Source organism: Letharia columbiana, assembly GCF_014066305.1.
Source record: "Letharia columbiana isolate WasteWater2 chromosome Unknown Sc0000061_s0, whole genome shotgun sequence".
In the NCBI taxonomy this organism is placed as follows: domain Eukaryota; kingdom Fungi; phylum Ascomycota; class Lecanoromycetes; order Lecanorales; family Parmeliaceae; genus Letharia; species Letharia columbiana.
In genome coordinates, this window is record NW_023501105.1 from 49,951 (window position 1) to 73,967 (window position 24,017).

General features: G+C 42.0%; 6 protein-coding genes across 6 annotated transcripts; 4 read left to right on the forward strand and 2 right to left on the reverse strand.

Moving 5' to 3' along the window:
- Positions 1–1,988: 1,988 nt before the first annotated feature.
- HO173_011309 (uncharacterized protein) lies at positions 1,989–2,612 on the forward strand (the record flags this gene model as incomplete). The annotated part of the gene is made up of 1 exon (XM_037313190.1): positions 1,989–2,612. The coding sequence occupies one exon, from the start codon at positions 1,989–1,991 to the stop codon at positions 2,610–2,612; it is 624 nt and encodes a 207-aa protein (XP_037159855.1).
- Positions 2,613–11,660: 9,048 nt separating this feature from the next.
- Positions 11,661–13,445, forward strand: HO173_011310 (uncharacterized protein; the record flags this gene model as incomplete). The annotated part of the gene is made up of 4 exons (XM_037313191.1): positions 11,661–12,513; positions 12,562–12,630; positions 12,681–12,928; positions 12,984–13,445. The coding sequence occupies 4 exons, from the start codon at positions 11,661–11,663 to the stop codon at positions 13,443–13,445; spliced, it is 1,632 nt and encodes a 543-aa protein (XP_037159856.1).
- Positions 13,446–14,329: 884 nt separating this feature from the next.
- On the forward strand, positions 14,330–15,876 carry HO173_011311 (uncharacterized protein; the record flags this gene model as incomplete). Its single annotated transcript, XM_037313192.1, has 2 exons — positions 14,330–14,722; positions 14,830–15,876. 2 exons carry the CDS (start codon positions 14,330–14,332, stop codon positions 15,874–15,876), a joined length of 1,440 nt encoding a protein of 479 aa, XP_037159857.1.
- A 941-nt stretch (positions 15,877–16,817) lies between these two features.
- HO173_011312 (uncharacterized protein) lies at positions 16,818–18,536 on the forward strand (the record flags this gene model as incomplete). The annotated part of the gene is made up of 4 exons (XM_037313193.1): positions 16,818–16,948; positions 16,999–17,229; positions 17,292–18,451; positions 18,502–18,536. The coding sequence occupies 4 exons, from the start codon at positions 16,818–16,820 to the stop codon at positions 18,534–18,536; spliced, it is 1,557 nt and encodes a 518-aa protein (XP_037159858.1).
- A 1,534-nt stretch (positions 18,537–20,070) lies between these two features.
- Positions 20,071–21,360, reverse strand: HO173_011313 (uncharacterized protein; the record flags this gene model as incomplete). The annotated part of the gene is made up of 3 exons (XM_037313194.1): positions 20,071–20,832; positions 20,883–21,086; positions 21,166–21,360. 3 exons carry the CDS (start codon positions 21,358–21,360, stop codon positions 20,071–20,073), a joined length of 1,161 nt encoding a protein of 386 aa, XP_037159859.1.
- A 707-nt stretch (positions 21,361–22,067) lies between these two features.
- Positions 22,068–23,818, reverse strand: HO173_011314 (uncharacterized protein; the record flags this gene model as incomplete). Its single annotated transcript, XM_037313195.1, has 3 exons — positions 22,068–23,241; positions 23,297–23,716; positions 23,772–23,818. The coding sequence occupies 3 exons, from the start codon at positions 23,816–23,818 to the stop codon at positions 22,068–22,070; spliced, it is 1,641 nt and encodes a 546-aa protein (XP_037159860.1).
- Positions 23,819–24,017: the final 199 nt, after the last annotated feature.

Consider the following 24,017-nt stretch of genomic DNA (forward strand, 5'->3'; position numbering starts at 1 on the left):
TAATAGCTCTTAATATAGCGGATAACGAAATCCGTTATTCTTAGCCAATAGTAAAGTCTACTTACTCTATTATAGATTAATAATCTACTAGTATAATCTTTAGATAAAGAGTCGTAAATACTTCTAATGATTTTAGTTCGTAATTCGAGAATATTTAATATATATAGTCTATTATTAACGTATAATAACTCGTTATAAAGATAATAATTATCTAATTTTAGCTTAAGATTATTCTTAATTATTTTAAGTAATAGCTTTCTCTATTTAGATATTTTTAAATAAATAATTCTCTAAGCGATATCGTTATAATTATAAGCGTTTCTTATCTAATATAATAACTTAGAAGTATTAATAGTAGAGACTTCTCTTAATTCTTCTAAGAATTTCTTTTAAGAAGTCTCTATCGAAGCCTTTAATAGTAATTCTTTATTAGACTCCTTACTATTAATATCGTTTTATTCGTTAAGTTTATATAATATTATAACTAGAGAGATAATATTTTCTCTTATATCGTCTAATAGTATAGTAGTAAGATATATAATATTCTTAATATCTTCGTTAAGATTATTATCTTTAAAAATTATATAATATTAATAACGAGTATAATCGTCGTCTTCGTTTTTAGATAGATCTTCTACTTATCAAGTAAGACTATTAGATTTAATACTTTATTTCCTTAAATAATAGATAATACGAAAATTAAATTTAAAGAAAAACTTCGCTTATCTTATTTAACGGGAGTTAAGTTATTTAAAGAATATAAAGTATTATAAGTTCTTATAATCTAAAATAACTTTAATAGAGTCCTCGATAAGGGTATCAGCTAGTTTAGAATATTATTTCTCGAAGGCCCGTATTATAGCTATAAGTTTCTTATTATAAATATCGTAGTTATACTCTATAAGAGATATCTTTTTAAAGAGAAATACTATAAATCTAAATACTTTATCTTTATCTTCTTATAATAAAATAATAATAACTATAAAATTAAACGCGTTTATTTCTAATTAAGTCTTTTTATTTAAGTTGAAGTAAGTAAATATAGAGATAGTAGTAAAAGCTTTCTTAAGTATTTCGAAAGCGAGTTATTTAGAGTATTCTTAAGTCTATAAATAAATAAAGTCTTTCTTTTATTAAGTATAAATAAAATTCGTTAGAGATATAATAATTTTAGAATACCTCGTAATAAACTTTCGATAGAAATTAGCGAATTCTAGAAATATTTATATATCTTTAATATATCTAAATTTCTTTTATTAAGTGATAGCCTTAATTTTCTTTATATTTATTTCTACTCCTTTCGTGATAATAATTAATCCTAGATATTTAATTTTAATAATATAAAAATCGTATTTATTAATATTAAGATAGAGGTTAGCTTATCGAAGTTTTTTTAATATCTTTTCTACGTGCTAAATATACTCGTCTTTAATATTATTATAGATAAGAATATCGTCTAGATAAATAATATAGAATATATTTAGATATTCGCGTAAGGTGTCGTTAATAAATATCTGAAAAGTGGTAGGGGTATTGTTACGAGCGTACCCTTGACACACCACTCAGCCCTATGGCTAGCGGGCCTTGGCGGAGGCATCCCCTACCATATCATGCCTCCTTCCCACCTACATAGTTCGGTAGCCTTATTATCCTTGATCTACCTCACCCATACTGGTATCGCACCTATGCTGGTCCTGACATTATAATAAGGCTCCTTCGTATACCCGGCGAAGAGAAATGCAATCGGACACTCACTCCATTCGAATTAGCGGACGAATTCAAAGAAATGCGCTGGCAGGGGCTTTGGCAAGAAACCAAGTTGAGCCATCGTATCCCTGGGTAAGCCCACCAGACGGGTAACTCGATTTCATAGCGAATCGGACTCGGCAAACAGTGGTCGAGAGATAAATAAGGCATTGGACCATTCGTACGGCTAGCGAATCGAAAGAAATAACCAACACCCCCACACTCACAGTGAGCCTGCTACAATGGCAGCAAACGATTCGACCTCTTCACTGAGCATGTCGACAACACACATAGTGAGCCTGCTACAATGGCGACGGGAACAGACCCGGCAACACGATTACGATCCGACCTCTTCACTGAGCATGTCGACAACACACATAGTGAGCCTGCTACCAAATGGCATTCACCACATTCAAATTCTTATCACCTACCTTCCTACCAAACCCTACGAATCGACAAGGAGATGGAACGGAGGATGGATTCTTGATGGCAAGAGCATGGGAGACACAGGGCAAATCTACAGTGAAGCTCCCAGGCCAGGCTGCCAAAAGGTGTTAGAGGTGAATACATGCGTTGGATTTTCTTCAATTCTATCGAAGGACTATGGCAAGAAGACTAAGCAAGGAGAAGAACTCGGAGAATCTTGCTGGCACGCAGGCAAGATGTGGCCAATATCTTCAGGATCTCTGAAGGACATGGCAGGCATGGATGGCACAGTCAAGACCAGCATGCGATCCGGCAATACCGCTACACCTCGGCAAATCTTCTCCAGTCAAGGCCTGCAGGGACTATGGATGTTTGGAGACACAGGGCAAGCAATGGGCGTGCATCTCCGGTCTACCAGCCATGGGGGCCATGGCTATTGAGAGGGGGGGTAGTGTTACGAGCGTACCCTTGACACACCACTCAGCCCTATGGCTAGCGGGCCTTGGCGGAGGCATCCCCTACCATATCATGCCTTCTTCCCACATACATAGTTCGGTAGCCTTATTATCCTTGATCTACCTCACCCATACTGGTATCGCACCTATGCTGGTCCTGACATTATACGAGCGTACCCCTTGAGACACCACTCAGCCCTATGGCTAGCGGGCCTTGGCGGAGGCATCCCCTACCATATCATGCCTCCTTCCCACATACATAGTTCGGTAGCCTTATTATCCTAGTTCTACCTCACCCATACTAGTATCGCACCTATGCTGGTCCTGACAGGTATTATATAATCTGAAAGGTATTATTATATATTCGAATAGACTATATCGAGTAAGAAACGCGATCTTTTCTTCGTAATCCTTTTTCACTCTAATTTCATTAAAAGCGGCTATAATATCGAATTTGCTATATATCTTCGCCGCGTATAGTTTAGCGAGAGTCTTCTTAATTAATAGAGGGGTATTTCGATTAGGGATAGTAAGTGCGTTAAGGGCTCTATAGTTTACGTATAGTTTAAGTTCTCTATCGAGTTTCTTTATAATTAGAATAAGTGCTATATAGAAAGAAGTGCTTAATCTAATATAGCCTTTTCCTAGTATCTTATCGATATATTCTTTAATAATTAATATCTAGTCTCTAAAGAGTCTATAAGCTCTTTTCGATAATAAAGTGATTTCTTTCTTAAGATATATTTCGTAGTTAATAGAGCGATAAGAAGAAAGTTTATTAACTTTAATAAGATTTTAAACGTCTAGCTATTCGTAATATACTATAAAAACTTATTTCTATAACTATTTCATGATCGGAGGTTTCTTTCTTAGCTTATAAAAGAATTTCTCGTAATCTTCTATCGTAATAACGGCGACGTTAGTAATAAACTTCGCTTTCTTATCGATAAAGTTAAAAAGTTATTCGAAGTCTTAAAACTATATAATAATAACTTAATTCTCTAATTTCTTAGCTATCTTAATAAAGATATAAGCGGAGATCTCTACTATATTTTTTTTTTAAATATAGTCTTTACTATATAATTTAAGTTCTTTTTTAAAAACTTATTATTACTTTAAATAGTAACGAGTTTACTATGTAATAAATAGTTGAATATATAGTAATCTAAATTAAATAAAAAAATTTTAAATCTAAAAAAAAAAAAAAATATTTTTTTTTTTAAATTTATTATTTTTAAAAAAAAATTAATTTTTTTAATAAAAAAAATAAAAAAAAAAAATTTTTTTTTTAAAATTTTTAAAAAAAAAATTTTAAAAAATAAATTTAAAATTAAAAAAAAAAAAAAATATTTTTTTAATAATATAAAAAATATAAAAAAATAAAAAAATAAATAATTAAAAAAATTTATTTTATTAAAAAAAAAAAATTTTTAAAAAAAAATAAAAAAAAAAAAAAATAAAAAAAAAATAATAAATAAAAAAATAAATTAATAAAAAAAATATTTTTATAAAAATTTTAATTTATATATTATTTAAAAAAAAAAAAAAAAAAAAAATAAAATATTATAAGGTTTCAACCGGCATTCCTTCTCCAGACTTGCGCTAGGCTCCATTCGGGCTAGCTCCTTGGCGGCTTGGCACTCTGATGACTTCGGCACACATGTTACTTAGCAACCTTCATAGTTAATATTCCATTCATATGACACCACTAATATCATTATTCGATACACGGTTCATTCCCTGACATAATATTAACTATCCAACATAGCCGTGAGCTAAGCTATTGTTGCCTGCCTGCTCCTGCCTGCCTACCTGCCCTGCCCTGCGGAGATCTCTCGAATATCGACTACTCAATCGCCTTGTTGTGGAGGAGATATCCGGACGATTCCCTACCTGCCTGCCTGCCTGCCTGCCCTACCCTGCGGGGATCTCTCGAATATCGACTACTCAATCGCCTTGTTGTGGAGGAGATATCCGGACGATTCCCTACCTGCCTGCCTGCCTGCCTGCCTGCCCTACCTCTGCGGGGATCTCTCGAATATCGACTACTCAATCGCCTTGTTGTGGAGGAGATATTCGGACGATTCCCTACCTGCCTGCCTACCCTGCCTCTGCGGGGAGATATTTCGACTATCTCTCGCTTGCCTTACCTGTTACCTGCCTGCATCAGTGGAGAGATTCCCTGCCTGCCTGCCTGCCTGCCCTGCCCTGCGGAGATCTCTCGAATATCGACTACTCAATCGCCTTGTTGTGGAGGAGATATCCGGACGATTCCCTACCTGCCTGCCTGCCTGCCTGCCTGCCCTGCCCTGCGGGGATCTCTCGAATATCGACTACTCAATCGCCTTGTTGTGGAGGAGATATTCGGACGATTCCTGCCTGCCTACCCTGCCTCTACGGGGAGATATTTCAACTATCTCTCGCTTACCTTACCTATTACCTGCCTGCATCAGTGGAGAGATCTCCACCTAATCCGTTATAGACTCAAATCAAGAAGAAACCCGTCCTGAATCGTCATTGACGATTCAACATTACCAGGCCCAGATTCGTGGCCTCAACACTACTATTCAGAATCTCAACAGACCCGACAACACGATTACGATTCGACCTCTTCACTAAACATATCGACAACACACACAGAAGGCCGATGTTTCAAATGCCTTGGCTATGGCCACCGGCCTAATCAGACTGAGGCATGCATGGCCTCAAAGGCATTATCATTTAAAGAGGCAAAGGCCATTGTGGCCAAGGAAAAGGCTGTGGAGAAGGCTGTGGAGAAGCAATGACGGCATAGGCCTTGCCTGCAGCAGCAGCAATGGATTTCTCCTCCTTCCCCTGACCAGCAACAACCGTTCCGCCTAGCCGCATGCGGCTAGCGCATTCAAATCAGTTTCGATTCGGCAAATCATCGGACTTTGCGTTTTTGAACGAATTGGCCTCATTCGATTTCGATTTTTTTTCGCTTTTTTCGGCAATGCGCCAAAACCACGAATCCACCACACCACCTCTCAGCACCCCACACCATTACTTCAAGCACCTTCCCGGGCTATTGCCCCACATTGATACCCCTGTTGCCTGCGTCCGCAGGCCTGCTACATGAGATTTGGCTCAATGCCACGGTCGGACACTGAGAGTGTCTGCGAGAAAAAGTTCAAAGTTATTATTTCAGGGGGTAGCAAATATGCTTCAGGCCATAAAGGCCAGTGCACCATGGATCATGACGATCGTCTCGCTGTTGCCACCTCGCCGTCGCCATGATTTGGACCATAGGGACATGGCCATTTGAGGGGGGGGGTAATGTCATGGTTTCAACCGGCATTCCTTCTCCAGACTTGCGCTAGGCTCCATTCGGGCTAGCTCCTTGGCGGCTTGGCACTCTGATGACTTCGGCACACATGTTACTTAGCAACCTTCATAGTTAATATTCCATTCATATGACACCACTAATATCATTATTCGATACACGGTTCATTCGGGGTTTAAAACAAGTTTAATAGAGAAGATCGTAGCGCTTTATCTAAATTTCGCTTTAAGGTATTAACGCTAGCTATCTCACTTAGTTCGATTATTAATACTATAGAAATTTAAGACGTCGAGATATCGTTTATTTAATTCTATATTCTCTACGCGATTTATAATAGGAGTATAGCGTAAGTTTCGATAGATGCTATTAATGAGAACACTCGGCTAACGAGATATAAGTGTGATCTCTATATCTTTTTTATCGAAGTTTTCTAAATTAGCTAATATATGAGGTTATTACTTCTTTAGCTATTACTCTTTACGTCTTAAGTCTTACTTAAATTTCTTATTTTCTTTAATAAGTTCCGTAGTATTAATACGATATCTATTATATAAACCTCGAAGTCTATTATTAATTTCTCGCTTATAGAATAATTAGTTATTATTATTACTTAGCTAGATAATAATTATTAATATCTTCGTCTTAGTATAAGCGATATTCTAGTTAAATTATTTATTTTATTATTAAAATATCTTAATATTACGGCTAGTAGTTCGAAAACTCTTTATTAAAATCTTTAATCTATTATATTAAATATTAAAAGTATTAATAACGCTTTCTATAAAATTCTATAAATTAGCGATAAATATAAAGATTATAATAAACTCTTCTTCGATAATATTTATAAGTTATACTTTAATATAATCTAAACTAAGTTCGATAATATATCTTCTAAAAATAGAACGCTTTCTCTTACGTTATACGAATAATATAGTAATATTTAAAATCTCTTTATCGAAGTTCTCGAGTTTTTCTAAACGATAACGTATTTATAACTTATTTATAACGATTTAACTTTATATATTATCTAGATTTAGAGTTAACGAGTTTACTAATATTAAACTAGTAAGAGTACGAAGAAGATTTAGTCTAGGGTCTATTTCTTTTAATATATTAAAGATATTTATTTTCTTTAGATTCTTATTTAATCTAATTAGATTAGCCTTTATATAAATAAAAGACTTTCTTTTAAATAATCTTTCGAGTAGTAAGCTTCTTCAGCTATAGCTATTAACTTCTTAATAATATACTTTCTTCTTAGCTATATATTTAGTATAACTAATAAATAAATCGCTATCGCTTTAGAAGAAAGATAGATAATATTATATTAGAGACTTAATAATATATATAATAACTCTATATTATAGTATAAAGAGAATACTATTTATATAGAATTATTATAAGTATAAGCTTTATAGTAAGATAGAAAGGTTGAAAGGCCTTAGTACGCTAAGCTTAATTAGGCTATAATATAAGTAAGTAAGATCGTAAGGTTATTAAAATCGTAACATATAGATATTTATGAAATTTATTAAATAAATATAGATTAAAAGCTAATTAAAGGTACTTATATAGTATTCGTAGTAGGCTTCAAAATTTATTTCTTAGAAACTCGAGTATAAAGGCGCTTTAACTTCTTATATATAGTAGATAACTATATTATAAGATTTATTATACTTATATTAACTTTAATATTTTTAAATATATATCGAATCGATATAAGAGAATTATATTTAAATCTATTAAATAGATTTACTAAAGACTGAGATTCTATTTTCTTATTAACTTACTTTTTATTCTTATATTTAAAACGCTCTTCTTTTAAAGTAGTTTAAAATAGATATAACTAATTTTAAAAAGAAGATTCTTAATCTATAGCTATTAAAGACTATTATAAATCTATTTAAATAGAAACTTATAGCGAATAGAAAAAAGTATTAAGATTTAGATTAATATTAAACTACTTTTATTAATATTAAGATATCTAAAATTACTATAATATAAATTATTATAATTAAATAGATATTAATTAAAGTCTCTTAGATTACTTTTCTTATTACTATTAAGATATTAATATCGATATTAATACTAATATTAATATTAATACTTCTTCTATATAAGCTTATTTATTAAATTCTAATTCTTTATCGAGAAAAGCTTTAACGATTTTTATATTAGCGAAACGAGATTAATTTAATTCTATTACTTCGAATTATACTAAATTAGAATAAAATAAAATATAAGAATCTATAGAATTTAAAGGTGTTACTTAATTCGATCTAATAGAAGAAGAAGAAGAAGAAGTTATAGAAGATTTTTATAAAGAGATAATCTCGTAAAGTCTAAAAGATCTATTAAACTTTTTAAACTTAACGGAAGTAAAGTTTAACTATAAATTATTCTCGAAAATAAGTATTTTTAAATATAACTATTCTTAAATAAATAGTAAAGTATTCTTATAATAAGAAGAGATATAATCTTTAATATTATACTTAATATATAGCTAATTATCTTTTCTATTAGTAAATTATATTATTAATATAAGAGTTTTTCGAAGTATTATAGTCGAGTATATCTTTTAAAATAGATTAATAGTTATAAAAGCGATTATTAGCTATAAAATTCGAAAATCCGCTTCTATTAGCGTTTCCTTTATTAGAATTCTAAGTTAAAATTAGAGTCGAAGTTAAAGTAAAAGCTAAAACTTTATATAAAGAATAATAATACTCTAGAAGTTAGAATTATATAAAATATTAAGATTCTATAAAAGTCTCTAATAGCTACTTCGATAAATTTATATAAAGAAATTAAGATTAATAGTATAAGAGTCTTAAGGCTTTAGAAGCTTAATAAAAAATAAGTAAGAAAGTTATCTACTACTTCGATAATCTTTATTTTATAAGAGACTTATAGAATTATAGTTAATTAAATCTTAATTCTTTATTTAAAAGCTTTTAGATTTCGATATTAATACGTTATACTTTCTTTATAAGATTATAAATTATATATAAAAATCTATTAGAAGATATTATATCTCTTATTACTTTCTTTTAAATCTTTTAATTATTTAATTCTCTAATAAAGATATAAAGAATAATATTAAGTATAATAAATTTAAGAAGATTAAAGATAGTATTAGATGTAATAGTAGATTTATTCTTAATTTTAACTCTTTATATTAAATTAATAATACGCTTAAAGTAGAAAGTAAGAGATTCTTTAAGATATTAATATAGATCTATAATCTCGATATTAATTAGAATCGCGCTTACTTTTATAGCTTTTAAGAGAAATTTCTTATAGAATATAGTCTAGAACTATTAGATTATTTATTAGAAATTAATATACTCTACTTTAATAAGAAGTCGAATAACTTCTAAATAATTTTCTAATTACTTAAAAATATCGTTAATAAGAAGTATATTAAGATATCTTAGATATTTAACTAAGGAAAAACAACTTTCTTTATCTTAATAATTCTTTATATTAAAGTTAAACTTTCGAAGTTACTTTAATATTAATCTATTAATAATTTTAAAAAAGTTATTATATATAATAAACGTAGAGTAAGATATAATTACTTTTATAGTATTACTAGAATATATAAAAGCTTTAGACTAATCTAAAGAAGATATAATTTAATAAGATTCTAATAATAAGACTATAGAATTTATAGAACTATTATTAAGAGAAATTCTTAAGAAGTTTAAGATGTTAAGATAATAGTGATAAGTTAATTCTTCGAGGAGATTTCTAATATTCGCTAGAATAATAATATTATAACTTACTTATTTTTATAGTAATAAGAGAGTTCTAATAAGTAATAATAATAGTTTAAGAATCGAGTTAGATGATAGTAACTTCTTAAAATACTTATTAAAGACTTTTTAAGTCTTAAGAAGTAATTTAATAGATAAAAGAGGCTTTCTAAATTAAATAACTTAAGAAAGTATTTTTATAGTAAGGTTTTTAGTAAGGGATTTAGCGGAAAAATAAATAATGATAAATTATAGTTGAATAGGTTAAATAAAGATTCTAAAGATATATAAGAATAATAATAAAGAAGATTTTACTTTAGGGCTATAAAAAGATCCGGGCTAGAACCTCTAAAGAATAAGGATAACTAGGTATCGTATGGGTAGAAGAGGATATAGATTCTATGGAGGCAGGATCCCGAGGATTCCCTAAGGATCTAGCCAAGCAAACTATACTATATAAAGCTAGAAAGAACGACCCCGCAGGAAGCACCTTCCGACTCCCACTGCGCCAAGTCCACCCCTGCACTCACAAGCTGCGACCCATTCAGGCTCTCCTCGGAATGCAGACTCGGACTCTCTCTTCCACAGCCGCTTGCCTTTTTATCCTCATGACTTGAAGATGGTCTAATGTAGACGAGCACCAAGCATGTCGAAATGTGGTGTTCCCAGCCACTCTCCGCTAGGACCTGTGCGCATGTCGGCTATATCACTCTATTTCTATGGGGTCAAAGACATCCCCCAGAAGATTTTAGAGATAGAATCAATCATCCTTCTACATCACCGTGTTCACATATCATCCTTTTTGACAAAACATAGCTCGAAACAGATTGTTGACGCATGGCTAATTGACATCAGTGAACTCAGTCGGAACTTCTCATGGCCACTGAGCTATGAAGGATATATAAGAAAATTATATAAAGGTACGGCTAAAACTTAACCGCGCATGCCAAGACGCCAAGATTTAGTAACCCTAGCCCTACTTTCGGAAGCCACTGTAGCGGGGACCCTAGAACTATCTCCCGGGAGCGCATTGGAATCTAGGAATCACCATTGGGCATGACAGAGGCAATGACCCGAGTCTACAACTGAGCTCAATTCAGGCGGAATCACGAAGCAGATCTCAGTGCATTGCCCAGGCAAATCTTCAGGCGGGGTATCATCCGAGATTTTGGCGCTAATTAGTTGTTATCGGCGTCTTGGCGGATGCAGGACTTTCGATGGCAGACCTCGGTTAAACAAATCAACGCAAGGTTTCCAGCTACATTAGGTATGATGCATCAGAGGCCCAAATGCATGCGGCAACTTTGCTACCACTCGTATTCAACAGTGACACATGCGGAGGAAGCATGGGTTTTGACCCCAACACGAGCATAATTGTCATGCAGGGTTTCCCTTACGAAGAATTTGCTTACGAGGCTGCCAATCAGGGGGGGGAACGGATGTGGTTTGAAGCTATTCACAAGAACGGTGAGTGACACATGCGGGGGAAGCATGGGGTTTTACGCCAACATGAGTATATCGTGCAGGGTTTCTCTTGCGAAGGAATTGCTTACGGAGTAGCCCGTAATTATTCTTCATAGGTTGGATAGACACGTGTATAGATAATCAATCAATCAATATAACTTTATCAATTTGAGCCCGATTATTAGAAAAACTTAAAATTCTAATAATTATATTTTATCTTCTTTTATTATTTTTTTCTAGTTTTTAATTATATTGTTGTACAATAATAAATTATAAGAATTAGATTTTGAAGATTGCAAATCCTAGTGAATACGAGTATCGTATCTTGCAGCAGTCTAGAACGGTTCCCGTCCCTCGACATGCAGCCTGATGCACGCTAAAGTATTCCCAGCTGATGGTGCACAACGAGTAAAGATTTGCTAAGCAAGTCTCGGGTTTTCTTTTTTCCTTCTCTCCCTTCTTCCTCTCCATCTCAGTAGTGCATAATTATACATATTCCATCGCAAAATGACTCTTCCATCGCCGTCAACGTCGCCGTCGTCGCCCACGGGTGGCATCGAGCTCAAAAATGCGACTCAAGTGCTTGAGCAAGAACAGCCGCCGGAAGCTGTGGATGCGTACCAGAACCCCTGGCACACGATCTTCGACCGCGGCGATATGCGGCGACTGGGGAAGAAGCAAGAGTATAGAAGAGTCTTCGGCCCTCTCGCTACTTTCGGCTTTATCTCGATGTATCTCTGTACCTGGGAGTACATCCTCGTCTCCGTTTCCGGCGGACTGATCAATGGAGGGTTTGGAGGACTTGTATGGGAATACATCTTCACCGCTTTCGCTTTCGGCTCAGTCGTGATTACGATGGCGGAAATGACATCCATGGCTCCAACGTCGGGCGGACAGTATCATTGGATATCCGAATTCAGCCCGCCTCGCTATCAGAAATATCTCAGCTACGCAGCTGGCTGGACATCTGCGCTCGGATGGCTCACGGGAAATGCGAGTGGCTACTTCATCATGTCAACTCTCGTTGAAGCGCTCGTCGAGGTATACGATCCCTCGTGGAGTTTCACGAATTGGCAGTCAACGTTGGTGATGATATTCTTCCTCATAACGACGATCTATTTCAATACCTGGGGAGCGAGGCTGTTGCCTGCGATTGAGGTTGTGTCTCTGGTGTTCCATCTGGCTGGATTTGTTATTACGATCGTACCTCTCTGGGTTTTGGCGCCGAAGAACTCGGCTAGCGATGTTTTCGGACCAGTTGTCAATGGAGGTGGTTGGAGTAGTGCTGGCACTTCGTTTTTGGTGGGGACGATAACAATCCTTTTCTCGAACTTGGGACCGGACGCCGCTGTTCATATTGGTAAGTTGAGAAAAGCCGGTATGATAGCAATAGCTAAGACTTGTCTAGCCGAAGAAGTAAAAGATGCCGCTGTCGTTATTCCGTGGGCTATGGTCGTGAGCTATTTCCTCAATGCAGGTAGATTCTGCCTCTGCTAGTCAAAATGAGCCTATGCTGACTATATGCAGCCCTCGGATTCGCAATGATGATCACAATGCTATTCACCGTTGGCAGCCTCGAAGATGCGATAAATGCATCCTCACCCTTCCAGAATTCATTTGCGAATACTGGATCCACGGGCGTCAACGTTGCGCTCACAGTCATTCTGGCCCTTCTCATCGGGGCTGCAAACATCACATCCCTTGCAACCACTTCCAGGGAAGTCTGGGCATTTGCAAGAGACGGAGGCACCCCAGGCCACCGTTGGATCTCAAAAGTAAGTCTGTCCTATTTTGCCTTTCCACTGTTTGCTAATCCGTCTTCTTTCATAGGTCCACCATCACCAAAACGTTCCCTTCAACGCCGTCCTCATCACCTCCTTCCTCTCCTTCATCCTCTGCTTAATCCAACTCGGCAGCACAGTAGCCTTCAACATCATAATCTCGCTCAATCTAATCGCTTTTCTCGGCACCTACCTGATCTCCATCGGCTGTCTCCTTCTCAAACGCTTCCGACACGAACCTTTACCACCCGCGCGCTTCAGTCTCGGTCGCTGGGGTCTGCCGGTCAATTTGTTCGCGTTCTTTTACTCGCTGCTTACCTTCGTGTTTAGCTGTTTCCCAGTCAGCGTGCCGGTCGACGCGAGTACTGCAAATTGGGGGCCTGCTATCTGGGGCGGCGTGCTGGGTATTGCATTGGTGTCGTACCTGGTGCAGGGGAGGAGGGATTACAAGGGTCCGGTTGTCTTTGTAGCAGGGGTCAGAAAGGAAGGGATGGGGTTGCAAACGGCGTAAGATGCAGTACGAGCTGGAGGCCGCCTGTGGATACATTGGCGGTAGGAGATACGGCGACCGGTCTCCCCCAATGCTGCACAAGCTGGGAGTCGACTAAGGGTTTCTTGGCAGTATCAGATACCGAAAGCAGGTCAACAGGAAATCAGTTGAGAACGTTCTATTTGCTTTGGCGCTATGGGCCTAGCGGTTCGTGTCGTGCCTACGGCAACCCATACTAACAGCGGGTCAACCCCGCGAATTCCGTTTTCTGAAACTCGCAACGCCATATTTCATAGCCACCTCTCAATTCATATACCAAAATTGATACGATAGCTCTATAGAGTATAAAGATTTATATCAAAAATCCTAAACGCTAAGACTCTTACGTTAAGATCTTAAATAATTTCTATCTAAAGCGTTACCTAGACAATACGCTTAGAAGAACTTTCCTATTACGCCTTAGAAAGATATCTCTAAAAGAGGTTTCAAACGATAGGGTTTAAGGGCTAGGGTTTTCGATAAGTGGTTTGAGGTTGACCCCCGTGTTAGTAATTGTGGGTTGCCGAGATCCGATATCGGCGAACCTTTCTTCGCTCCAAATCCTGAGCATGATTGAGTCACTCCACCATTAGTGAGTCACTCCACCATTAGTAATCTTCTCAGTTACCAAGTATACCAGAGCTTGCGGTTGTATAATTCACAATGTTTTTGCTGCCATTGCTGTTGCTTGCCCGATTTTCTGGTATCCGAGAATTTGAAGTATCACGAGAAGGTCCTGGATAGACAGCACTTGATCAAGATCCAGGACAACCCCTCTTTCGGGTCACAAATCGGTCCACTCTTCTTTGGCAAACCCAATTACCTAGGTCTACATAGCCTACACCGGATACTATCTGCAATTTAGCATGCCTAAGGATGCTGTTGACTCCACCGCGGCCGACTCGGAGAAAGACGTCCACGATGGCGAACGAGAAAGCTCAAGCAAATCGGACGGAGAGGGGCAATGCAGTATCGATTCACCGGAGATAGACCCCTCCCCCAAAGATACACCGGCTATGGGAGTCAAGTCCATCGACGAGCCTGGTCCGGGAGGTGTGCTGGCCAAGGTTCTCAGCAGAACGACATCTCGTATTTCAATTGATCCGGGACCACCGCCGGATGGAGGTCTTGCGGCGTGGACTCAGGTTCTTATGGTCCATTTAATTGTGTTCAATACGTGGGGCTATATCAATTCATTCGGTGTCTTTCAGACTTACTATGTCGCCACGTTGGGCCACCCTCCGTCAGACATATCTTGGGTACGTACTTTTCGTTGGATCTGAACTGGGGGTCACGAGAGATCCTACTCTCACCATAAGCCGAGTTGCTGCCGTAGAAAAAGATGCTGATTCGGGACTCTGCACAGGTGGGCTCAGTCCAGATTTTTCTGCTATTCTTCGTCGGCACTTTCTCCGGACGAGCCACAGATTATGGCCTATTCAGGATAACTTTTCTCATTGGTTCGATCTTGCAGTTGATCGGAGTCTTCATGACCTCCCTCAGCACCAAATATTGGCAACTATTCTTGGCCCAGGGAATTTGCACCGGGCTCGGAAACGGGCTCATCTTCTGTCCGGCACTTTCTCTTCTCTCTACATATTTCAGTAGGAAACGGTCATTAGCGATCGGTATTGCAGCCGCCGGCACTGCGACAGGCGGCGTCGTCTTCCCAGTGATCGTTCGACAACTCCTCCCCAAACTAGGGTTCCCCTGGACCGTCCGTGTCGTCGGCTTCGTTATGTTAGCCGTGCAGGCTGTAACCCTCACGTTCACAAAACCACGCCTTCCTCCACGCAAGACTGGGCCTATCGTGGAATGGGGAGCTTTCAAAGAACTGCCCTACGCTCTCTTTGCAATCGCTATGTTTCTCAATTTCTGGGGACTTTACTTCGCATTTTACTACATTGGTTCATTCGGGCGCGACATTCTCGGCATTAGCCAAGCTGAAGCAATCAGCGATCTATTGATTCTGAACGGCGTTGGACTCTTCGGCCGGCTCATTCCTGCCCACCTGGCAGACCGCTATTTCGGCCCTTTGAACACCATCATTCCCTTCTCCTTCATTTCCGGTCTGCTGCTTTATTGCTGGTCAGCTGTCAGATCGAAGGGCGGTTTAGTTGGCTTTGCTGTGATATATGGACTTTTCGCCTCCGGCATCCAGAGCTTGTTCCCAGCTACACTGGCGGGTCTGACTTCCGATCTGAAGAAGGCGGGTGTTCGCATGGGTATGGTCTTCAGCGTTGTCAGCTTTGCATGCCTGACGGGACCGCCTTTGGCTGGTGCTTTGATACAGAGAAGAGATGGCTCGTATCTGTACGCGCAGATGTTTGCTGGAAGTGTCATGATAGGGGGCTGCATGACTCTTATGGCGTGCAGGGTATCCAAGAATGGTTGGAAAAGGGCGCGAGTCTGATGCGTACTGTAGAGACATCAAACCATATAATAGACTAACGTTTGTTCATAATGTGCTCGCGATGCAGAATCCGTGCTTATCAGTGACCAATGAAAGAAAACGGTAGCAGCTTCAGGGAGATAGTAAAATGTCCTGTCCTTGGATGCGTCATACAGCGGCAGAACTGTATGCCTTCCGTCCCGGTGATACTCAAACAACCTGGAACTCTCGATCTTCCCGGCATACCCAATGCAGTAGGCGTCTATCTGAAATCCCAAGATGTAAGACTCCGCCGCCGAAAGCTTTCCCGTAGATGATTGTTCTGATCTCTGTAAATACCCTGATGAGCAAATGGCATGGTGACCGCTACCGCGCCGGATAGTCCGTGCCAGCTAGAGTAGGAGCTCGCTTCCGAGGCGGACAATGGAAAATTATATATCGCGGCAGTTCTGCGGGCGTCTTTTCTCCCGTTGCCGCCGCTCTGTGCAGGGGAAGCGAAAGGTGGAAAGAAGTCGTTTCACCGTCTGTGGGGACATTCTGGCCGTGTATGCTTCATGATGATGCTTTGGCAGGTGTTAGTGGTGCTGATGGAAAAGGAAGCGAAGCTCGTCATTCGAGCTGGGCTAGGCAGAAGGAAGAGGCCGGTTTCTATCAGGCTAGGGTCCAAGGTATTTCACAGCTGATAGGTGAAAAGGCCTATGATATCTCCAGAAGAGAAGTATCTACCAAAAAGCTCAACTCACCAAATTATTCAAATATCAGTGTCCGCCAGACAAAGATTTGTGGTCCCGAGATTTGTAGTTGCTCCACTTAACCCTAGCCCTAACTCATTAAGACCTTTGGCGCCAATGTAAAGTAGTCGCTCCGCTCCTCTGTTGACAGTTGACAGGAGCTCCTGAAAGTTCTGAACCAGCTCTACGCGATTACCAAACTTCCAAAGCATAATCGAAAGTATGGCCGCGATGCCAGCTCTCGAGCTCACTGACCCCAGCGTCATCCCAGAAATAGCCAAGGGTGTTCGCTCCACGTTCCTCACACACAAGACGAGATCCATCGAATTCAGGCTGGTCCAGCTGCGGAAACTGTATTGGGGGTGAGGGTCCTTTTCGACATAGGGAAATTTCCATGGCTGACCGTCGTCAGCATGAAAGATAATGCCAACGCCATCGAAGCGGCCTGCAAGCTCGATCTAGGCAAAGGAATTTACGAGTCCAACCTTTCGGAGCTTAACTTTTGTACGAGCACACTTATATATGATATCAACAATCTGGAAAAATGGGCCAGGGATGAAAGTTCACCGGATGTGCCAATTGATATGATGGTACTGCGGCCGAAGATTAGGAAGGATCCTCTGGGGACGGTGCTGATCCTTGGGTCTGTCGCTCTGACCACCATGTCTCGGCCGAGCGAGTATAGCGTAGCTGACAGCTGCATAGACCCTACAACTTCCCAGTCAATCTCTTGATCTGCCCGTTGGCCGGTGCAATTGCAGCAGGAAACACTGCTGTCGTCAAGCCCAGCGAGAACGCACCTAACGTCGCCGCTGTCATGCAGAAGGTGATCGAAGGCTATTTGGACCAATCCTGCTACCGAGTCGTTCAAGGGGCTATCCCGCAGAGCACGGCATTACTGGAGCAAAAGTGGGACAAGATTTTCTACACAGGCGGAGCCTCGGTAGGCACCATCATTGCCAAGAAGGCCGCGGAGACCCTCACACCCGTCATCCTCGAGCTTGGTGCCCGTAATCCAGCTATTGTGACGAAGAATGCCGATATACGATTAGCGGCGAGAAGGCTTCTCTGGGGTAAAGTGCATAACGCAGGGCAGGTCTGTATATCGCAGAATTACACATTGGTTGATAAAGAAGTGTTTGACCGCTTCGTCCTGGAGACGAAGAAAGCAATGAAAGAGTACTACCCGAATGGCACGCGCAACACGGAAGACTTCGGCCGCATAGTCAACAACAGGCAATGGCAGCGTATAAAGAAAATGCTTGACGATAGTCAAGGTCAGATACTGATGGGCGGTGACATGGACGAGAGCGATCGATACATCGAACCGACTATCATCCGAGTCTCGTCCCTGACGGACAGCTTGATTACCGAAGAGTCTTTTGGCCCTCTCATGCCTTTATTGCCCGTCTCCAACCTCGACGAGGCGATCCGCATCGCAAACGAAGTCCACGCAACGCCTCTTGCGATGTATCCCTTTGGTAACAAGACGGAAACGGATCGCTGTCTAGCAGAAATCCGATCTGGTGGTGCGTCTGTGAATGACGGCTTTATGCATGGTTCTCTTCCCACCCTTGCTTTTGGTGGTATTGGAGACTCGGGCCACGGCGCGTACAGGGGCAAAGCGAGTTTTGATTGTTTCAGCCACGCCAGGACCATCACCAGTACACCAGGGTGGGTCGAATTCTTGATGGCGGTGAGGTATCCGCCTTATGAGGGAAAGATGAAGATGATACGGCGGATGGAGCTCAAGCCGGACTTCGATCGGGAGGGACGGGTGAAGTTCAGTCTGGCAAGGTACATAGTGGGCCTGGGCGCGACGAGTAAAACCGGAGGATTGGTTCGCTACTTAGTAGTAATACTAGGTAAGTGAGGAGGACTGGCTTCTGTCTGAGGTAGTGCTGACATGCCATAGCGGCGTTGGGTCTGAAGCAGTTCTTTATGTTGTGATCCGTCAAACTGGACGTGGGTCGCGGGAGCTATAACAGTGTACGAGTATGTGGGTGTTGTTACTAAGTCAATTTCCGAAGCGGTATATCGAGATGGAGACAAAGGAACGACAGTGAATGAGCACGCGCAGAAATGTTTCAACTCCAGTACATATTCCACAATTCTAGGATTCATCTGATATGGGTATGCGAAACGGGGCTAGTTACTAATTCATACCCCAAAACTATGGTTCCTTACCGAATCATACCCCTAATCACTGATTCATACCCATACACCAAATTTTGGGGTATGACTCGGTAATTTATTACAGTTGCCATAGTGGCTTACTTGAGTGGCCTCTTGAGTGGCCTACCTAAAGATATAGCTAGCTGCCTATGCCTATGCCGGTCATTGGGAGTGTAGTTAGAAGTGTAGGTATTCGAGAGCTATAGGCTGAGTGCAGATAGGCTGGAAGACTACCTAAGTTTTCATTTGTGGGTAAATAGTTAAATAGCGTTCGAAAAGATATAGATGGCCAAGGTACTACCTTAGACCCCATGGCCTAGCGTTTAAGGATGCCCTAAGATTTTTAAAAATGAGCTTTCCGGTGTAAGAGAGCCTGCCGTAGGTGGCGATAGGCTTCTCTCAGTGTCTGGTAGATGATGGTGATATGATCGAGTGTTGAAGAGTTTGAGTTTCGCCCACTCGGCTTTCGTCGAATACCTTATATCTATCATACAGAGGTCTACTCGTGTGTCATTTGTGAGTTACTCGTTGACAGCGCCGGGAAGTTGACCAATCAAACTACTCAGTTCTCCGCGAAAATCGTAGTTTGATTGGTCAACTCTCCCGCCTTTAAGGAGGTAACTCACTCCTGAACAGCACGAGTAATCCTGGACGCCAAGACTTTTGCGCCAAGATCTCGAATAGCCGCCCCGGCCTGAAGGTTTGCCGGGACAAATGCGCTTAGATCGGCTTCGGAATTTTGCGCCTGACCTCTGGAACCCATTGCCCCTAAAGTAAGTATGTATGAGGCCCAGTAGAGACCCTACCGTTCAATCTCTGCTTCTCCCAGGAAATAAATTATAGAGCCGAGGCCGTCCTGTATTACAGGGCTGCCTTCCGAATGTAGGGTTAGGGTCTGTGACCAGCGCTCTCTGGTTCGAATTCTTTCGGGATGCGGTCGGCGAAATTCCCTCCTTTCTATGGTCGGATGGCCAGGGTCACGGACGGATCCTCTCCTTTGCGGTTTTCACCCTGGACGGCAAGTTACCGAATCATACCCCTAGGGGTATGGATCAGTAATTAGGGGTATGATTCGGTAAGGTATCATAAGGTAGTTGTGGGGTATGAATAAGTAATTAGCCCATGTAAAATGTATTTAATCTTTCTTCGGCTGTCAACTACCGACTATCTCATTTTCCTCGCAATACCTCCATGCCCTTTCTCTTGCGCAACGTCCGCCACAGATCGGCCCTTTCTATCTTGAAATCGTGGATCTGCCCCCTTTTCGAGCAAGAGGTCTACAATCTCCGAGTACCCTTTCGCTGCAGCGTTATACAACGCCGTCCAGCTTCCTCTGATCATAGGCCCCATACTCCTCCGTCTCCTCCAGATCCAAGTCCCCAGTCCTTTTTCCGTGCTTCAGCAAAAGTCTGACCGCCCCGAGATTCCCATGCTCGGCCGCCGCGATCAAGGCCCCGGTCCCCTTCACCACAGTGCCTCGCGCCAGCAACAACTCCACCAGATCCAGCGACGCGTTCGAGCCCACGATGGCCCGGACTAATGCCTCGTAGTCACCAAGAGCGTATCCGTTATTGGGGTCGGCTCCTCGATCCAAGAGGAACCTCGCGAGTTCCACGTTGCCGGCCTGACACGCCGACACGAGCGGTGATCCGCCCAGTTCGAGGTACCGATCGACGTCCATGCCGTGGTCAACAAGGACGCGGAAGACGGCAACGGAGCCCGAATCGCAGGTCGCGTAGATCAACGGATCGTTCACGAGCTCGGGGTTGAGTGTGAGACCCTCGGAGAAGCAGAACGAGAGGATGGAGGGGTGGGCGTTTCTGGCCGCGAGAGCGGCCATGTGGGAGAGAGTGGGTGGCTTTGTTGAGGCGTCTGGGTGCACGAGATCATGGTAGAGGGATTGGGCGTTAGCCAGGGTAGGTTGCTTGACCGGGATGAGATCCCCGGCTTCTCTGAACGCACCGGGTGACGGTGCTAATGTTCCAGTGTGACGAGAAGCAAGAGTTGCATTCCCGTAGGCAAAGAGGGATTCGTCTTCCGACATGCCGAGAAACTCATCAATTGCCGCACCCTGGGTGGTGTAAGTCCATGTGGGATTCCTTGCTGCCGTTACTCTCGTACTCCCCCCCAGGCAAAGAGGGATTTGTCTTTCGACGCTCTGAGAATCTCATGCTGAAGTCTTAAGAATGCGCGATCCCCTTCCCTGTAAAGCAGTGGCATGTTCACATCAAAGATGCCCATCAGGCAGTACGCAATATCTTCCGCTCTTGCTGTATCCCTCTGGAAAGCCCATGACGTTTTAGCTGCTACGCCTGCACTTTTAGGCTCCGCCAGAGGGTTTAGCGGTATACTTGTGGCCTGCGGGCTGCGCTATTTCACCATGAAGTCTCCATTTCGTGCCTACCTCCCTCCACTCACAGTCACAGAGCACGACAGCTGGCGGAGCCAAAAGCTCTTGGAGGGTCCATCCTCTACTAAACCACCTACTCCGACCGAAATCTTCCGGTCTGGAAGTATCGTCCAGGTAATGCCGAAATAGATCGACCAAGTAGACGTAGCAGACATCCGCTCGCTCGTACCATTGGTACATCGAATTCATGGCTTCCGAGGGCTCGGCGCTGCTCGTTTTGTCAATACAACAAGTGTCAATCCAGACACATTCCCAGCCATCAGAAGCTGTCGGACCGCAGCAGCCAAGGATTTTGTGATATCCGATCTTTGTGCTACAATCCGATCGCTCAATGTCTTGGAAAGACACTTAATCCTCTCCCCAAGTGTGCGAAAGTATCGCATATTGGGGTATTGAACTACCGTGGAACTCGAGGAGCGTCCTGGTGGACGCTTCCAGAAGACGCATTTTTAATAACGTAGTGAAGGGAAGGCCTACTTAAGGGTGCCTTCACACTGAGGTAGTTTTCTTGCGCCTAGGTTGCACAAGAAAGATCGTATCAAGATTTCAGCGCTTTAGCACTGCCACGAGAGATGGATAAGGTAAACGGCACACCCTTAGCAGGAGAAGGAGCGCCGAGCAGCGGCCCGCAAACATATGTTGATCGGAAGTTCGTCCTTTCTGATTACAAAAGCTATCAAGGCGTTAGGGTGCACTGGATGCGTTTGGCGAGGATTCTTCGCTGTCCTGTCTATTGTCATATGATCTGATTTCCGTGTCTCTCCGACTGGCATGGTATCGTGGGCTCTGATCTCTGTCGAGCAATATCGTTTGAACAATCGCCCACCATGCAATTTCTTAGAGTACGAGGAATGTATACTCTATGTTTATCTTCCTATGTCTCTAATAAAGCGTCTTTAACACCTCGTCTCTACCCCTTTCTTGCTGACCGTCAAGTATTTGACGCCCTTGTAGGGTTTCACGCCTTCACCCAATCCCCTACTCTTCCTCGTATCGAGCACGAGTCCATCCACTCTGATACCGCTCGCTAGCCACCCCTTTACACTAAAGCTGACAGAAGCCGACGATGGCATAAATGAAGCATTCTGCTGTATCTTTCTCTGATCACGGGACTGGTTCTGCTCTTTCGCGGAACTCTTCGTGGGAGCATCTAGTGCGGAGCTTTGGTATGTCTCTTCTTTATCGTCATAATCACCATTTGCAGCGTCGAAGGTGAAGCCGTTGGCTCCGTCCTCGTCGTCTCCCGTCAATGGCCCTACGATCGTACAACGCAAAGTTGCATTGCCAGCCGCTGCCGCATCTTTGGTCAGCAATCGCCATTCAACAACGTTGTCCGCTGGGGTAAAGTAGGCTTCGCCGCGGCTGGCGCGTAGGTCTGTGATATTCCGTACGGCTTTCGGGACTGGAACGGTGACAACAACGTTTTGTAATGTAGGTCCGGAAGCGCTGCCACCAAATATTGGCGTCGATCTGCCAGATCCTCCTGTGCCCAGATTAGGACGGGAGGCAGATGCTGATGTAGATGCGCCAGGCAAGATCGAAGACAGGATCAGGCGGACTTCGAAGTCCGCGCCGATGAGACCGAGTGACTTAGTGACTTCGATCGAGACCGGCAGCTGTAGGTTCGTGTTCGACCAAGATTTGAGGTCTAGATTGGAAGGCATAAGGTTCACCTCGTAACCAGCTAGCATGAATTTGCCATCTGGTGGGACAAAGCTCAATTCGCCAGGTCTTTCTTTCCACCTAGCTAACCTCACACATGGGTGAAAAACCGGCAGCTCGATGGCTTTTTCCATACCTAGCTTCCCGCCGGATGCTGAGAGGGTGAGAAGCAGGTCCGGGACACCCGAGATCTTGGACGTGAATGCGATGGATCCATTTGCGAAGGCAGCTAGAGGCCTACCAGATGGCGCAAGAGTGACCGATAGACTTTCGACAATGTCAACGTACAGCTCATTACTCGTGTGACGAACGTTAGCGCGTCGCCAGGGAATAGCAGGGCCATTGGATGTAGGGTTCAGGCTCATTTGTTGCTTCAAGCCACCAGAGGGCAATAATGCGGGCGATGACCTGAATTCACATAAGCTTGGAGACCTTCTTTTTATACGGCCTGTATGCAGCATACCCAGGTAGAGCTACCCCACCTAACAACTTCCCAAGAAAGCCGGATACATCGACGTCGTCTCTCAGCGCATTCGGCTCTGTATTGCAGACGCTGCCAGCATCACACATCTCACCCAAGAGCTGAGCCACGACATCATAGTTACCTTCTATTTTAGTCGCCAACAGCGGGTCGCCAATGAACTCTTCCAAGACATCGATGACTCGATGAAGGAACTCGAGCACGAACAATGGCTCCGTCTCTGTCGACACAGGTGATAGGAATAAGAGGTTGTTATGGATGACGGAGAAGAGGACGGTCGGAGGATTTACGTTTGGGAGGTAGATTAGGGAGGGTCGGGGTGTGGGATGGGCGAGGTAGAGGGGGAGGATGAGTCGGGCAGAAGCTGGCCTGGAGCGGTAGACATGTTCTAGGATCGATTCACTGCACACAGATCAGTATCGAGATGCAGGAATGAAGATGAAACCAGGAGACGTACTTGTGTTGATCAAAGATGTAGAGCGCCTCAATGGCATTGCTTAGCATCTTGTTAACATGTTTGTGAGCAAAGAATCTCAAACATAGGAAAGTCGAAGTCGATGCTAAGCACAGCCACACGTGGGGGCGGGTCGATCCGCTAGGTCTCCCGCCGTCAACTTCCAGCTCTCCGGTCTTCGCTCCCTATTTACCTAGGCTTTTAGCTGCTTCTTGATATCAACCCCCAAAGCCAAAACAATGCGACAGC